We start from the raw sequence: 18,440 nt of genomic DNA, 5'->3' as shown, positions 1-18,440 counted from the left end.
TAATACTTTTGCAATGTGCAAGATCCTTTAAGACTATGCGTAAATGGCTGCAAGAGTGTATCAGAATGACTCTGGTTCCATCTTGAATAAGCTCCTACTGGCCAAAAATTAGATAATTTGAGCATCAGTAAGGATAATGACTGTAGCGTATTGAAGCTCATTCAATATGTTTAGAGTCGTGAGCTCATAACGATATAAAAACAAACAACATAAACAAAAGGCCCTTTTAGAAGATTCTAGGAAAGCAACCTATTCTTTTGAAAAGTTGTAAATAAAATGAGTCAAACATCTATCTACTTTGCTATATGAACTATACCTCAAGTATCAAATAGTTGATAAGGGGAAGTTTCTCTTTATAGAAGCATAATAGCTGATAAATGAAGAAGAAATGATTGAATCTGAATATCACCATTTTGCAGTCCTCTGATGAATGATTATCAATGGCTACTGGCACCACAAAAAGAGAGATCAGACCTTATGTGCCTCTGGATTGAAGTCCACAACACTGCCCACTTAGAAATAAGAGTTTATTATTTCAGGATGATTTTTTCCCATAACTTTAAATATTACCTGAGGGTATATCCATATTTTGGCATTTCTGGCTAGTTCTTCTGGGTCACCCTTTTCAATGAGTTTCAAAGAGAAAATGAGCTAATGTACACATCAGTGAAACCTCCAAACTGTAGAATAATGTGATAATTTTGTGTTTTCTTTCTAACGTCACTAATTAGAGCAAAACACAACAGTGTGGGGTCGTCAAAAGATGACTACGCAGTCAGCTCCTTGAAGTCAGGCTGTGTCTTGTGTCTTACCCAAGAACCTAGCATAGTGCTTGGCATGAAAGACATAATCGACAAGTATTTTTAAATGAACAAATAAATGAGTATAGTAGCTGAAGAAGAAGAAAAAGAGAAGTCCCGGCTCTGCTACTTCTGAGTTGTTTCACCTCAGGAACATCCTTTCATATCTCTGAGCATCAGTTTCTTCATCTATAAAAATTCTGCCTCCGATATAATCTTTTAGTGAGGATAAAATGAAATAATGGATGAGCAAAGTGTTTTGAAAACTGTAAACATGTCATACAAATAGAAAAACACTATCAGCTATTTTTTTTTAATTATGAACACAGCTTGTTTAATATTTAAAATTTCATTGGATTTGGGTAGTTTCGGAGGCTCTGACATTCATGGAGGAAGGGAAGCTGTTGAAGGGGAGGCTGTGCTTGTATGTTGAGGATCTGCTCCACACCAGCTACTGCTGAGCACTTTATATTCATTACCTTATTCAGCAATTCCAACAACCCTATGAAGGAAGCATTTATGCCTTGGCTATTTAGATGAGGAATCTAAGGCTCCCAGAGGTCATATAAGCTAACCAAGTCACACCAGAGTGAGGTGGACATGAAATTGAAACCCAGATCTTTCTGACTTCATACCTCTTTTCTTTCCACTGCACCTTAAGTGAAGTTTCCAACATGCTTGAAATTATGCACTCATGCCCCGTCCAAATGAGTAGAGCTTGACTTACATTTTCTTGAATTTTCTCTTCCTGCATAAAGGCTTTGTAATAGCCAACTTCAGGATCCAGCAACCTCCTTTGAACACATTTCTGAGTCTTTGTAGCATTGTCTTCAAAAAAGACCTATTTTAAAGCCAGAAAGAGAATTATGGCATTGCATGAGCTTTGGCTTTGGCTTTATCTGAATTCTTTTGTGTTGCTATTTATTGTCCTGAGATTACTCCAGCTTTTGGCTTCCAGATTCCTTGAGAGTGTTAAAAACTAATGCAACTGCAGTAATTCCCCCTGGTCTCTAACCCCCTTTCCTTGAGTGTAAATTTATTGTGCAGTTTTGTGGCATGCTGAGCTCAGGAAAATTGTTTCTAGGACTTCTTCTAAGCTGTAAATATCTAGAGGACCCTCTGGACCCATACACTCCTGAGGCTGAGATGAGCTAGACACCCTCTGTCTCCCCGACCTTGCAATGTGCTGCCTCACTCTCATCTCCTGCTGCCCACCCACAGGTCAACACAAATCCCTTAACCCTGAGATGCTCATTTTGCTTCTGAGCTTTGACTTCAGCAAAGCCTGGACCACTGCAGCATTAAGTCACAAACTGCATCTCTAAGACAGCCTGATGCTTGCAAGATGATGGAGGAGACTGTCAGAACTTTCATCACTTTGTGAAATTACAGACATCATCTAAAAGCCTACATAACTCAAAGAGTGGTTTTGATGACTAAATTGCTTACTGCAAGTACAGCACGTAGAACTGTACGTGGGTATAGTATGCACTTATTAAATGTTAGCCATTATTATTATTGCTATTAATATCAAATCTTATTTCACATGGAACTTTCTGTATTTTGAGTTAGCTTGCTCCTTAATCATTGCCTGGGGGGTGACCTCCAAGGCACTCTTTCTTTGAGAACTGGCAATGGATGGAATCAAGTGGGGATCTCTCAGGCATTTTGTTAAATATGCTAAAGTGATTGCTCAGTCTGGATAGCAGAATCTAGGAAGATCCTAACACAGAAGAATTTTTTATAGAAGAACATGGCAAAATCTGGCAGAGGTTTTTCTTTTTTATTTCTTGTGATGTTTTAGGAAAATCTGTGTCAATCTGTCACATATAAAACCTAAATATTGAAACACACGCCTTGCTCTTAAATATCCTGACTTACTTCTTTTCCTTTCCAAATTGGCTAGCGCAAAACAATTGCAATGGAGCCACCTCGTCGCCTCTACCCTGTGTAACTCTCACATTCCCTAAAAGCAGCGTCTGAGAAATTAGCTAAGAAGAGAGCACGGCTGAACACGAATGGCCTAATAACACGATCTGAGTGTACTATCTGGTGTTCCGCTTTGCTGGGCTGGGATTAGAGCTGCGGGTAAGACGGAATTGAGCCTTATCTCACTCTGGGGCTGCTCCAGGCTTCAGGTGGATGCCCACATGCATAAACCACAGCTTTGCAGAGAAAAGTACCTTGAGATGTCCTCATGCCCAAATCCCAGCGAGGCAGCGGAAGCAGGGAGCCTCTGAACCAGATAATCACGGAAATCCCTGAATAATGCATGAGAGCAGGACCCTCCCTGGCACGTTCGAAACTGTACTGGGAGGAACTGTACTCAGCAAGATAGCAAAAACAAGCCCCTGGAACATGCATTCCCTGAAATTTATTCTTGCAGCAGCCATTTGGGGGAAAGTGAAAGCAAATATGACAACCACCCAAAAATCATGGCATTTTAGTGAGTTTGAGGCTCATAGGTTTCATGTCAACATAAAGCAGCAACATGATGGGATTTGAAATTTTATCTTATTGATAAATTCTACCTCTTCCTTTAGGGAAGTTGGGAGGTGGACTGATCATCACTGAGAAATAACCAGTAATGTCAAGAAGCCTCTTATTTCATGCTTTTGTTTGGTTAGTTCAGTTATCCTGTGTGACTTCCCGTGATTAAAGTTAGCTGACACCTAGACATTGCAGAAAATCTGCCTCTCAAGAGGCTGCTTCTTTGAGGACCAGCTCCAAATATAATCGGGTGAGGAACCTCCATCTTTCTACTCCAGATGTCAGCTTTAATATAGCTGCAGTGCTGATGAGTGGGATTTGATTCCACAAATGTTTAGTCTCTACTTTGATATTCCAGCTGCACATTAAGTGCAAAGTAAACAAATCTTTTTGGAAGAATGTTTTCTTACCACCATGTCACAAACCTCACCCTGGCCGTCCTGGAATGTCCATCTTAGGCTCATGATTGGGCAGGGCACCTTCTTAGTCCAGCTGGGAGGGAGCAGAGCCAGGAGCCTGTTTCACAGCCCTCCCTTGGCTTCCAGGTGACTTGTCCCCTGGTGCCCAATGATGTTAGGCCTCATGGAATGGCCCTGTCCTTTCCTATGCTGACTGTGGTCGGCTATATTTTGGCATTTTGGCAATGAAATGGGGGAAGTTCTCTTCATTTAGAAATTCTACTTCTAGCAGTTCATTCTCTGCACAAATATTTATGGCTTAGGGTGTTTGTCAGATTATTGTTTATAGTAGGATCCCGCCAAATAGAATCAGTTTAATTCTCCAAAACTGGGAAATTGGTCACATAAATTATGGTGCATCTATACTTGGAATATTATACTCTTATGGAAGAATATTAAATAAAATGTAAAAAATGTTCACCTTGTGTTTTTAAGTTAAAAATACAGGTTAAAAATAATGTAAATTATGATCTCAAATATGTAAAAGAAAGAAATATGTATATTTACCTGTGGTTATATCTGAGTGAAGTGATTGTAAGTAATTTTTATTTTCTTCTTTTTTACTGTTTTGCATTGCTCATATTTTCCATAGTGACAATGCATTGCATTTCTAACTGGGTGCAGGAGGATCAATGATCAAAAAAAAAGACCAGCTACATCCAAAGAATTCTCTCTTTGAAGTTGTCAGGTATACAGGTGAAGAAAAGGGATGCAGAGCCCCTCTCCTCCTGACAGCACTGTGGGCATTCCTCTCACCATTATTTTCCCAACTGAAAAGAGTCAACATCTCTGGGCAGTAAATAAAATAAAAATCCCTTAACCAAAAGGCTCTGGCTGCTTTGGAGGGCACCGTGGGGGAGGAGGTGATGGCAGTTTGGTCGGGGCTGGGTGGCTTCTGTGTGAGGTAAGATAACAACATGCCCATGTTTCCATTTTCTCATCATAATACTGGACATCCTTGGAACCAATCGCTCTGACACACACCATTGTCGGCCTCCTAAAGTTCTTTATTATGATACTTAACAATCATAGTTCCCAATTTCCCATTTGCTTAGAACATCATTCTTAAATTTCTTAATTTGTTTTCAAGGCTCGAATAAAAGACCTTTTCATCACTGTGTCAAAGGGCAGTGTGATTGCCCAGCTCTAACTGCTGCGAGTTCCCCTATCACATACAGTATAGTGCAGATAATACTCTATTGAGATAATGAAGAATGGGCAGCCCATAATGAGTGTGCGAATCTAAAGATAGTCAAGAAATTAAATCTATTCTGAGCATTTGGAAAATGACTCCAGCACACAGTACAGCAGGGTGGAGGGGGAGTGAAGTTTCAAGTTTGAAAATGCACACATCAGCTTATGTGTAAGATGTACTGGTTGTTTGTGCATAATCCATGGTGAGGACCGAAGATCTCCTTCAGATGCCTCCAAGTCTACCTTACAATCGCTCACGGTGTTATTTGTGAGACACTGAGCTCTGGCAAAACTTGATTATGTAGAGACAACTCATTTCAAAGTCTGTAGGGCAAGAGGAAGGAGTAGAAATTGATTATTTCCCATACATTTCACAAGGTCCAGGCTATGGGAAACCATTAGCCTGGGCCACTTCTGTTGGTTAAGGCACCAAGTTCAGTTTTCTGGGGGCATCACCTTCAAAATCCCTGAAACAGTGGCTGATGAAATTCATATATTTATTCATTCCACAAACATTGAACAACTGAACATCCATGACCCATAAGGTCATGTATCATATGCTCTGGGGGACGAAAGATGAGTAAAGCATAACGCCTGTTCAAGGGATAAGACATTCACTGGTTACCTGAATGAAGATAAAGCAGGAGAGGCACAGTTTCAGGGGGGCAGAAATCCCTTCCTCAGAGGACATCACAGAAGGCTGGCTGGAGGAGTTCTGACCTGAGCTGCTTTTTCTGAAAACACAGAACTGTGGAGTGTGGAGATATTAATTTTGTTGCTTGATTTTATGAGGGTTAAGCTAGTGATAGAAGGAATATATTTGTTAAACCTCCCCTGTGAACTCAGCGTTTTGTAGATTCTTTCAGACGTGTTTTTGTTGGCTAGGCAAGTCGTAAAAGTGAATTCACTCATAAAAGTGAATATTTTTTTAATCACCACAGGCAGAGTGATTCCAGAGACTTATATTCCTCATTCCACCATTTTGATGAGTGTACTAGCTCTGCCTCTTTTCCACTGCAGAATAGAAAGGAAGGATTAGATAGAAGGGAAAAAGGAAATATGGAGGAGGAAAAGGTAGTTTAGAGGAAGCTGACAATGAGGAAGGGGGAGGGAGCAATGACAGGTGGGCGTATGAGGTTTCTTGAATCTGTCTCTGATTCTTTCTTATCAACACGGATGGTTCTGGGTTCTTCCCTGCTGGTCTCTCACCACAGCTGCCAAATGTCTCTCCTGGTATCTGCCTACCTTTGTCCTTCCTAAACACTGTTGTCAAATGAATCTTTCTAAATCAGCACTTTTCCTGTTAGCAATTCACAGTTGCCTTCAGAGACCATGACAATTTGGCCTTAGCATCGTGTTCTAGCTTATGCTCTCCTTTCATTCATTCATTTATTAAAAAAAGTTTAGTTAAATGCACGACATGAACTTCCTGATATAATTAGGCCACTCTGCTCTCTGTACATTCTTTTTTTTTTTTGAGGAAGATCAGCCCTGAGCTAACATCCATGCTAATCCTCCTCTTTTTGCTGAGGAAGACCGGCTCTGAGCTAACATCTATTACAAATCCTCCTCCATTTTTTTCCCCAAAGCCCCAGTAGATAGTTGTATGTCATAGTTGCACATCCTTCTAGTTGCTGTATGTGGGATTCCGCCTCAGCATGGCCTGACCAGCGGTGCGTTGGTGCGCGCCCGGGATCCGAACCCCGGGCCGCCAGTAGCTGAGCGCGCGCACTTAGCCGCTAAGCCACGGGGCCAGCCCCCTACCCTATTGTTTTATTTTTACTATTTTTCTAACTTTCTGTTTTGACTGCTTTGCAGGATTGAAACGAACATACAAAACATACATAAGAATATGCCTGATTAAAGCAATACCCAGATGCTATTAGTCGCTGGGTTCCAGAACCATGAGATGGGACGACTTTGTACTACATCAATATAAATGTTCCACTAGTACATTTTCATGCCCTGATGCCAGAGTTTTAGCTACAAATTGACCTCTTACCTATTTGGCTAGTAGAACTTGCAGACATTTGGGACTTACTTTACTCATGTAAGCATCACCCTGCAATTTGGCTAGTCATTGTTAAATGCAGTGTTAAATTGAATAAAGTTAAATTTGAAACCAAGACCATTCTAAGCCAAGCCAGTCTCAGTCAGCTTTGAGACTATGTACATTTCCAATGGAATGAAGGCACCAGGAACTCTGTGGCCAATTTTCCCAAGTGAGACAAAAGCCTCTCAGATTCCAGGAGCAGGTTCTAGTTAACTTTTATGTCACAAACCCTGGTAATTCCCAGCCCTAAAATCCTCCAACTCTTATGATTACTTTAAAAATATGGATCGTGTCTAAATTTGAGACACAAAAATGGGGTTGAGTCTTACCAATTGATTGTCAATCATCTTTTCTACTTAAATATTTTTGTGTGTTTTCTGTTTTGTCCAGTTAACATGGAAATTATAAATTTTCCATTTGTGGTCTTATTTGACCCAATGCAAAGATCTCTCTGATTTGATTCTTCTGTCCTGATGTGTTTGGCATCCTTAACCCACCTGAGTTACATCATCATCATTATTATTGTTTCTCTATTTATTACGCAATTGTTCTGTGAAATAAAACTCAGTCTCTGCTGGTAGAATTGAAATGTGAACAAGTTCAACCATAGGACCCAAGCGGGATTAATAACGACATGTTATATAATTTTCAACTGTAGTAACATCCACTCCGAGCAAAACTGGATCATCAACATTTCCTTGTGAAGCCTAGAAGCTGTGTCAGTCATTTTCTTCTTTCCCTACTGACCTTTTGGGAAATTTTCTTCCACTGATGGAACCGTCGTTCTGTCACAGTGAAAGACAACAGAATGATGTAAAATGGTGATGGGCAAAGCAAGGGCTCAGGCTGGCCTGACTGTGGCAGATTCAGTCAAGTCCTCCTCCTGATTTAAAGGGAAGCAAATGGTACTTAGAATTTTGAAGTTTCATAACTGTCATAGCTAGGCGTTAAAAATAACTGAATACAGTAAATGTATAGTTTTAAATATTATAGTTCATCAATTCCTTTTAAAAGTCGGCATAAAAAAATTGCACCCTTAAATTCCTTATTTTTTCCATTGCTTTTACTAGGTATGTATTTTTAAAAATCTAATTTAGCTTGACCAAGTAGGCAAGTACTACTAGATCGAGTTTTTCCTATGAAATAAGAGGTTTCTCTCTTCATAATACAGTGACTAAGAGTACTTCTTGAAGTAAGCCAAACCTGGGTTAAATCCAAGTTCTGTAACTTACCGTCAGTATGATCTTTGGCAGCTTATTTCATCTCTCAAAGTCCTGAATTTATTCAACACTTAGTGAAAAAAGGAAATAATAATGTGCGCTCACCTCATGGGATTCTTGAAATAGGCTATGCCCTTAGCACCACACCTGACATGCAGTAAGCTTGCAACATCATGGGTCTTGGCCTCTGGTCCACAGGGAAGTGTTTTGGTGAGTTTATCTAAATAAAATTTTATCATTGCAATTTAAAGCAAAATTAGAAAACTTTTGCCCCCAAACCTTGGAAAAAATATTTTTTCTTAAAGGGCAACAATCAGTTAGACTTGAATGAATGAAGAATCTCCATTAAAGATAAAATAAACCTTCATTAATTTGTTTTTTCTTCATATATTTATTAAGCTCCTCTATAGGCCAGATTCTCTGCCTTGGGAATTAGGAATTTGTTCTTTTCCATTGACATAATTTCTCTGTTGAGCTTCTCATCATCTCCATTGACATTTACTTCCCCCACACACTCAAAATGTGACACAGTTTTCTTTTCCCTCTTCTCTCTTCACTGTTCATTTTCAAGCAATGATAAAATTTCTCCCCTGAAGCTGATTTTGGGAATGTGGTGACAAAGCAGCTCTCTTCAACTCAGAACCTATCCTGACGTGACAGCCTCGATCTTCAACAAGCAGTGGAGTGGAGTGCTCTGAGAATAAAGGGGGGTATTCTCCAGCTCCTCCAGGTTTTGTTTTGTTTTTCCATGCAGAGTTAAAATGGTCTTTGATTTAAATATAGAGTAAGACACATCACCATTTATCTTTAAGTGCAAACATATGCCCTAACAGCATATAGGTGATTCAGGTGAGTAATACCTACAACGCTCCCTTCACTAACACAGATGTTTGACAAAATATGACGTGATGCAGTGATAACCACAATTCAACAGATAACTCAATAGATTATCTGTCTATCTATCTATCTATGTATCTATCTATGTATCTATCTATCTATCCATCCATCCATCCATTCATCTATCCATTTATCCATATGTATGTGTATTTATTTTAGTGGTCAAGCTTCTTTGAAGAGCAGACACTGAGCTGAATCAAGCGAAAATGACCTAGCTTTGCCCCAGCTCTCCACAAGCCAGTTGAGGGCAGGCACTCTGGGCAAGAGTACTTTCCATCCAGTATAGTTGGGTCATGTTCAGGCCTACCTGGCAGATCCCCTGTTCAACTCAGCACCAGCCTTGCCTCCAGTCTTCTCTGCAGCACTTAGTCATTTCTATAGGGGTCGGGGAAGCCTGGTGTTCTTTTCAGAACTTTTCAGGACTATGTTTGTTGGGCCAGGGGTCCTCTTGAGTTCATAGAACCCACCCTATATTTCTGGAGCTGGCCCCCTCAATGAGCCAAGGACTGGACTAGGATTAAACTGGGATCAAATTGGCTTCCGTGGAAGGACAAAAGGGCGAAGTGGGATCTTGGAACTGAAGACAGCTTGGAGGTGTCGTGTCCAACCTGCTCCTCAGTAGGTCCTTTCTGGGCTTCTGTGTCAAAAGGACCTCTAGGCTCTGCATGAGCACTCCTGGTGACAGAAGTCGGGTGGACAGACCATTGGTAGGCTGCTTAAATGATGAGAGTTTTTCTTATTTTTGAATCGATATTTGCTTTCCTCTAACGCCCACTGTTATGTCTTTATCTGTCTACTTTTCCAACTCTCTTCTTGCTTTCTTTTGCCCTTTTAAGCCAGAGGTACCCTGATCTTTACCTGATCACTCTGAAGCTAACCATTTGTAAAATATTTTTCTTCTTAACATTCCATTAGATGTCATTAGATGAGATAAGACCTATAATTATAATAACCAAAGCACTTGACAATTAACAGGCACTCAATAAATAGTAGTTCCATTTTTGTTTTTAAAATACCACTATGGTGCACAGGAAAACACAGGGGTTCTGAAATCAAATAGGCTTAGATTCGATTGTACTGCAAGTATTAACTTGCTTTAGGATCTTGCGCTACATATTTCACCTTTCTGAGTCTCTGTGTTCTCAGCTTTTTTTAAAAAAAAGATGTCATGATAAAACCCATTTTACAGAGTCGTGTTGAGGATCATCTGTGCTGGTATCCGTAAAGCACTTAGCAGAGATCCTAGCACACAGAAGGTGCTCAGTAAATGTTAGTTTAGTTTCCATATATAACACATCCTTCCCCAAGCCCACCTACCTCATGATCCAGAATAGCATATATATACTATATATATAGTGTAAAGAGAAAAGATTAAGGAGCATTGGCTTCCAGCTTTGCCCTTTCTAGTCTCAAGACCTTGGATAAATCACTTTACTTCCTTGCATGTTTCCTTATCAAATAGTACCATGTCTACTACAAAGGTTTGTTGTAAGGATCAAATAAAATATCAGACAGGCAATAACTTTCAAAAATCATGGTGTGTTCTCTTAATGTAAGGTATTGTTATTGCCAGTAGTAATTTATCCTTGAATAATTGCAGAATGAAAGAATGATCTAGTGCCCCCACCACATCCCTCCTCACACTGGTGCAGGGAGGAAAAACCCAGCAAACTTTGTATTGAAAACCGATCCATGCGTCTTTATGGAAACATGTGCATATGGGGACATTTGTCTGATAGGTGCAAATCCAGACAAACACTCACACAGGAACATTTGGCAGAGGAGCCCATTGACTAAATGCTCATATAAACACCACATAAGTCCAGAATCCTAGAGTTATATTGTCAACAACTGACACTCTTCTCTAATTTCTTCCAGGAATTTCTATTACATCACAATGTTGCGGGATCCAGTGTCACGTTACCTGAGCGAGTGGAAACACGTCCAGAGAGGGGCCACGTGGAAAACCTCCCTCCACATGTGTGATGGGAGAAGCCCCACCCCCGATGAACTGCCTACCTGCTACCCTGGGGACGACTGGTCTGGGGTCAGCTTGCGGGAGTTCATGGACTGCAGCTACAACCTGGCCAACAACCGCCAAGTGCGCATGCTGGCTGACCTCAGCCTGGTGGGCTGCTACAACTTGACTTTCATGAACGAGAGCGAAAGAAACACCATCCTGTTGCAGAGCGCGAAAAACAACCTGAAGAACATGGCCTTCTTCGGGCTCACGGAATTCCAGAGGAAGACACAGTTTCTCTTTGAGAGGACATTCAACCTCAAGTTCATCTCCCCGTTCACGCAGTTCAACATCACGCGGGCTTCCAACGTGGAGATCAACGAGGGCGCCCGCCAGCGCATCGAGGAGCTAAACTTCCTGGACATGCAGCTTTATGAGTATGCAAAAGATCTCTTCCAGCAGCGCTACCGCCACACCAAGCAGCTAGAGCACCAGAGGCACCGGCAAAAGAGGCGAGAGGAGAGGAGGCTGCAGCGGGAGCACAGGGGCCACCGGTGGCCTAAAGAGGGTGGGAACACAGAGGGGGCTGTCACTGAGGACTACAACAGCCAGGTAGTGAGATGGTGACCCCCTGCCCTCTCCTCCCTTGGGATGGGGAGGATAAGCAGGCGCACTGGCCTTCTGTGGTGTAAGCTTGGAGAACATTGGACCATTCTGAAGACATCTGACTGTATGTGGCTTAATTTGGAACCTGCTTCCTCTTTGTCTTCATCTTTATCCAGTGGAGATGATCCATCTTGTTCTTTTTTTCCTGACGTTTTTCAGTCTGTGAGATTAAATAGGATAGGAATGCATCCAATCTAGGCCACTTTAGAAGGTTAAGGAGAGAAGCTCCGGCAAGGAAACAGTCCTTGCAATCTCCTTTGCAGCAGCATAGGTCATACGTTGAGCAACTGGGACACACAGAGGCACACATGAAAGGCCAAATTATGGCTTGGATGTTCTGCTCAAACAGATCTGTTTCATACTGTCTCTGTAATGGAAATATTGGTCTATTTAAAGAGAGAAATAGAAGTCCCTTTTAGCACTTAGATGAGGTATTCCGCCAGCCCTCACTTGGCTGTTGACTCTCATCTTTGAACTCTAATGGAATGTGGTTTCTATCATAAGTAGAGTAACGTGTTTTGTTGTTGCAATTGTTTTTAAACAAGATTATCCTACTATTGACTGTCACTAGAGACTCACATTTCACAAAGCCCCTCATCTTAGCCCTGATCCATGCTTCCTCCTCTGTCTTTTAGGGAAATGGCTAGTGGATTCAGAACAGGGGTGCCTGTGGCCCCTGAGAAATGAACAATTGATAGGGCATTTAGGAGAAAATGTGCTTATTAACTAATGCTTAAGGAGATCACACTTTACCAATTTTTGTTTTCAATGTAAGGAATGAATGATAAATTAAGGAGAGGATAACTATGTGTCTAACGTTTCCATTCCTGCTACAGAACCTTAGTTTTTTAAAGACTTTTTCAGAGTTCTACCTGTTTGGAGCAGTCATCTTTTGTGTGGCCCTGCCAAGTTTGAAATTCTGCTATCACAGGGGAAAAGACATTTAGAAAGAATTTGGCCCAAAGAATAGGAGCTTAGCTAACATGTACGCAAAATATATTCAAGGTCACTAAACAAATAATAACTGATTTAGGCCAGGAGTCACGGAACTCAATGGGGTGGTTATCCAGGGAGTTTAAACAGATTCTCCTTCCTAATGTCTTGAATATCTCCAGCCTGATAACTTTTTATCCCCACATGAACTTTACCTATTGTGAGACCATGGCTACAGCCAGCAAATCAAGCTGGAGTGTATAAAACTGGACCAAAAAATGTGCTGCATTGCCAACGGCTTCTTATTTTCACTTTTCCCAATCACAACTACAATAACACAAAGTTTGTTGAATAGTACGGGGAGACGTACGGAAGCAGGAATAGAAAGCTCTCACCTAGCATTCAGTAGAAGGATCAGAGTGGGTAGAAGGTATCACAAAAGATTGATTGGATCAATCCTTTCAAGGAGCTGAAGGCAAAATGAGTGAAACCCGTAAATCAGATGGAAAAGCCGATTTCATTGATATCCAACATGTTTGATGTTTAAGCCAGCTTTACATAAGCCACAGCTCAGTCTTTAGAATACTCTCTTTGGGGTTGAGAGTCAATCAACCCACAAGCATTCATGGAGTGCCTGCCTGCACGGAGGGGAGCCCAGTGTCTCCATCAAAGAGACATTTGAAGAAGCGGCTTAGGTCCTTCTCTCACTACACTTGGCCTCCTCTGTCATGGGAGGGAAGGCATGATTGGGGACCTCACTCATGCCAGGAACTGTGGGAGGCCCTTTTCATACCTTAAATCTATTCACAACAAGGTAGATATTATTAGTCCCAATTTCATAAATGAGAAGACTGAAACACACAGTAGCTTCCTCATGGATTGTAGCTAGGTCTGGCTGACTGCACAGTGCAAGCTCTTTTAACTCCATCATGTTTTCCATATGGGATAAAAGCTTTCTGCCAGTCAGGAAGAAGACAGCTGTTATTGTCCAAAAGCATTTGTCTCCAACACTTGTGAGTGGCACAAGTGTGCCAGCACCAAGCCAGCAGTGACCCAGAGTCATGCTGCCTTGGGTGAATCCAGCCCTCTCCATGTCACTGACCCATCAATGAGCTGAGAGTTTGATGACTTTTTAGGCAATTCTTGAGCCATATATGAGGGTGAGTTAAAGGGCCATGTAAATATTGCTTGTTAGTTGGTAGAGATTAAGCTCACAGAATATTAGTGTTTCCCTTTCCAATGATTTGTTCCAAAAGTAGGGAGGGAAGGAGGATTGCAGCTGGGATTAAGGAGTATCTCTCTCTCTCTATCTTCACGTTTCAATGTGAGGATCTAATACTCTGCATAGAATGGCAGGACTGCAAATTATCCTTCTGCCTGCCCCTGTGACACACATACACACACACACACACATATGCACAATAACAATCCAGTATTTTGTCATGTGGAAAATCAAAACAAGTTAGAAAGCATTCGGATTGTTTCTTTTAAACTCATTTTAAATTTTGGCAGGGAATTCATGCATAGCTGAGACTTGGAGCAGGCTCTGCTAACTTCACACTGTTCCTTAGGCACCTCGGGATTTATATCAAAAGGCTTTCCATGGCCTTGCCGCTGAAGTCATGATGTATGGTGCTCCACTTGAGACCAGATATCAGGACGTTCGGGGGAGAAACCATCTCTTTGTGTTGGCCTGAGGCCAGTGCTGAGCAAATTAAAAAGACCGACATGGGTTTCCTTCCTCATATCATTTCATTCTAAAGCAGCGCTTGTCATATCCTTGGGGTCCTATGTTGATAGAAATGAAGAGGTAGGGACGCAGTTTGTTCTCTGAAAATTGACTGCACACCAACATGCTGAGTGAAGCTCAGAGAAGTGATGCAAACAGAAGTCATCTGGGCCTAAGGATCTATGGGAAGTCAGCAGCCTTCAGACTTAAGATCCTAAACCAAATCAATTTCAGATACATTAGTGTTAAAAGCCCAAGAAGAGGCAAAAAAAAAAAGAATTCCCCTGGTAGTTCCACATCCCATTGACTCCTAGGACTCCCAGGTAGACATTCTTTCCCTTCTCTTGGCAATGGCAGCTCCAGTAACCAGATTGGGATGAGGTATCCTTGTGTGTGTGTATATATATGTTTATTATTAAGGACTAAAATACATACTATCTATTCTATATCCTTCTAATTTTTTGGCAGGCTACTCTTTCTAGAGAAAAACTTGCCCTGACAATTATTTGGATATGTTCTCTAATAATTGATAACATTACCAATCAGTTAAATTATAAAAGTGTGTTTCTTATCATCTAAAGGAGACAACTCTGTCATAAACAGTTTAATCAAAGGTTTGAAATACGAGGACTTGTTCAAAAGTCTGAGTAGAGATAGTATTAATATGGGGAAGAAAGTCTACCAGATAGGCCTAGCCAGGAGGTGAGCGTAGATCACTACAAAATAAATATAAGTCTACTGGAGAGGATTCCCGTTTGGCTGCCTTAACAGAGAAACTCAAAACTACAGTGACTTCATTAAGATTCAAGCTATTGCTCTCTTACTTAAAAGACAGACTGCTTTGATAACTCTGGTGTGTGACATGACCAGAAACCCAGGCTCTGTCTTGTTGCTCTTTATCCTAATGTGCAAGCTTCCATCTCACAGTCCAAGATGGGTGCTGCAGCTCCTGCCATCTCATTTACATTGAAAACAGCAGAAAGGAAATGGAGGGAAGTTGCACATACCACTTCCAGTCACATCTTATGGGCTAAAGCCTAGCCATTAGCTACAACTAGCTGTAAAGAAGGCCAGGAAATGTCTTTATTCATGATTGCCACGTGCCTTGATAAATATGAGGGTTCTATTATTAAAGAAACAATGTGAAAATTAATACTGATAAAAACTATCAGTCTCTGACACAAAAGGGAATTGAAAAATATTTCAAGTGTTTTTCAACATCATCTGTTTCGTCATGTGTTTTGCAAAGGATAAGATTAAAAATTCATAACTTTGTATGGTATTTAATGCTTTTCAAGACATTTGTACATTTAGTATCTCATTTGATCTTCGCTACATTCTTATATGTTAAACAGAACCTCTATTCACTATCCCGTTTGATAGTTTGATGTGGAGATTCAGAGACGTTGAAAGATTTCCCAAAGATTCTAGTTTACTAACAAGAAAGTTCCTCAGAGCCCCAGTCTTTTGACTTTACAGCTTTTCCTATACTTTATGCTGCTCAGCGTGGGTATTGGGATTGGGTATTGCAAGAATATGAAATCTAAATATTTATTGATTTATATCCTCCTTGACCTTCTCATGGAACTTCAGTGACTTAGAAAATGCCAAGGAAATGGGTAGAGTTGGCCCTTAACCCCCCTGCCTCCACTGAGGGAGCCTCTTATCAGGAGTGAAATGTCCAAGAGATGGGCAGTGTTGCAGGGGAGATGGAGAAGCAGAGACACGCAACACCTCTAACTGGATGTCCACCCCATCTGATCCAAAGACTGTTCAAAATGAAGGCTGAGGGAATGTGCTCACAACTCCTTGGGGAAGCTCAGTGTTAGAAATATTTATTACCATCTGGGCTGGCCCGGTGGCTTAGCGGTTAAGTGCGTGCGCTCCGCTGCTGGCGGCCCGGGTTTGGATCCCGGGTGCGCACCAACACACCGCTTCTCCGGCCATGCTGAGGCCGCGTCCCACATACAGCAACTGGAAGGATGTGCAACTATGACATGCAACTATCTACTGGGGCTTTGGAGGAAAAATAAATAAATAAAATCTTTAAAAAAAAAAAAAAAAAAAAAAGAAATATTTAGACTCAGTAGCAGCCTGAATGGTGAAGCTTAAGAAGTGATCAACAGAACCCCTGCTCAACAAGTCTCCCTTCTTCTTTACTGCTTCCCTAGGCCCCTGGAATTTTATCAGCAACTTATTGCTTTGGTTCTTAAAGGTTTTATTTGGTGTTAAATGAGTCCCTTTGCACATTTGCCGGAGAGAGAAAATGCTTTAAGCTGTCATAAGCTAATGCCTTCACACGGAAAGGCTATCTGATTCCTCTCCAACTATGACCTCTAGCTGAGAAGAAAGTCCTGTATAATGGGATCATGCAGAGGTGGGGGGTAGGAAGAGTCGAGGTAACTATAGAGGAAAGTAGGGCTTCTAAAAGGGAAGCAGGTGTGACAAAAGTGGAAAGATGAGGCCTTAAATATGTGCCAGGAAATACTAAAAAATAGCAAAATGACTAATATATAGTTTCTGTCCTCAAGAAAAAGGGCAGGCTGGAGACGTGTGGACTATAATTCTTTTAGCCATTTGAAAGAGCCAAAAAGGGCCTGAGGCTCCTGAGACAGGAGCAGAGCATTGGGATGGTTTAAGAGACTGAAGTGAAGGCTGACTAAGGTGGAGGAGTTGAATGAAAAGGGAAGCTGAGTGGGACTTAGAAAAAGAATACCCTGGTCTGATCACAACTGCGTCTCTAAGGTTTTCCTTTCCCATAGTTATTGTGCCTCGACTGGGCACCAGAACTCCATCTGAAAATCTCCAGGCTGGGTATTAGGGCTGGCTGAGTCTGATGACTCTACGCAGTTGTGTCATCTCTGGGAAGGATGCATGGGTCTTTTTCCAAGGCACTTACGGCTTCCTTCTTATCCCCTTCCTCCATCTCTACTGAACGTAAGCCAGCTATTTTCTCAGCACATTCATCTTGGACACCTCTGAACTAACTCCCTAAAACTGAATTGCCCTTCTGTGCAAGTGGTCAGGTTCTGAGACCCGTGTGTTTTGTAGCCTGATGGATGGAGTGTACATGGACCTATCTTCACCACACACTGACAGTACCAACCTACGTTGCAGAGGTGCCTAGATTTCCAGAAAATTAGCCTTGCTTTGAACACCAGCAACATCTGCAAGACAAAAGCCCCTGAACTTCAGACGGGGACTCGAGGTAACAGAACTCGGATCTGAGAACACAGAAGCACAGATATTTCTTGAGCCTGTGTTGTCTGTAGAAAAGACTGTGCTGTCATCCTTGGGCACATTAAGTGGAGCCTCTGTGAGTCACCTGTTCTGCTGCACTGTGGGAACTCATCAAAGGGCCAGATGTTAGTCCTGAAAAACCCCAGTTTCTGCCGGGGAAAACCGCGTCCTAAGGAAGCAGAGTTCGTGTGATTTAGTCCTCATCACGTTTATCTCTCACCAACGTGTCATTTTTTTAATCATATGGTCATCTTTTCTTTTATCCTTCTGTTTTTTTCCCCCAGAAGTACTTTCTGGGTTTTGCTTGCATTATTTTTCACTTAATGTATCAAAGATGAAAAATGTTGGAAAAAAATCTGGACTTCTATCTGGTGCCCCATTTTAATGTAAAGATAGTTATTCAATAGATAGTAAATTATTTCTCCTAAGAGATATTTCCTTTTGTTTCTGTGCAACAATATGTATGAATTCGGGTACTAGGAGATTGTATTGTGACATTATCAACCCTCATTGCTATTTAAAAATGATAGTTTGTAGAACTGAGGATTTCCATTGATGTGAAGCACAATTTAATGAATAAGTTAACATATTAAACTGTTGTGATGTCAAGAACAATTGTTTTCCCCTGTGCTTTTGTTAGATATTTTTGCAAAATGAGAAAAGTTGGTTAAACACTTTAAGGGATTTATGGAAATTGAATCCACAGGATCAGCTTTGTCAAACTCTAAAAATCCATGCTTTGGATACAAATCTGGTTATTGGATGTGAAACTTTAAAGGCCTAAAAGATAAAGAAAATAT

At 41.2% G+C, this 18,440-nt stretch overlaps 1 protein-coding gene across 1 annotated transcript in view; it reads left to right on the top strand.

The window, feature by feature from the left end:
- HS6ST3 (heparan sulfate 6-O-sulfotransferase 3) overlaps window positions 1-18,239 on the top strand; it is a 69,377-nt gene extending 51,138 nt beyond the window's left edge. The window contains exon 2 of the mRNA XM_087435912.1: window positions 10,991-18,239. Coding sequence (XP_087292038.1) covers window positions 10,991-11,699 — 709 coding nt within the window. The 3' untranslated portion in view covers window positions 11,700-18,239. The remainder of the gene's footprint in view (window positions 1-10,990) is intronic.
- The last annotated feature ends 201 nt before the right edge of the window (window positions 18,240-18,440 follow it).

This window comes from Ceratotherium simum, chromosome 10 (genome assembly GCF_057802395.1).
Source record: "Ceratotherium simum simum isolate JZ-2026a chromosome 10, ASM5780239v1, whole genome shotgun sequence".
Lineage (NCBI taxonomy): Eukaryota > Metazoa > Chordata > Mammalia > Perissodactyla > Rhinocerotidae > Ceratotherium > Ceratotherium simum.
Note: the sequence above shows the minus strand (reverse complement) of the source record. Positions and strands in the feature narration are given on the sequence as shown.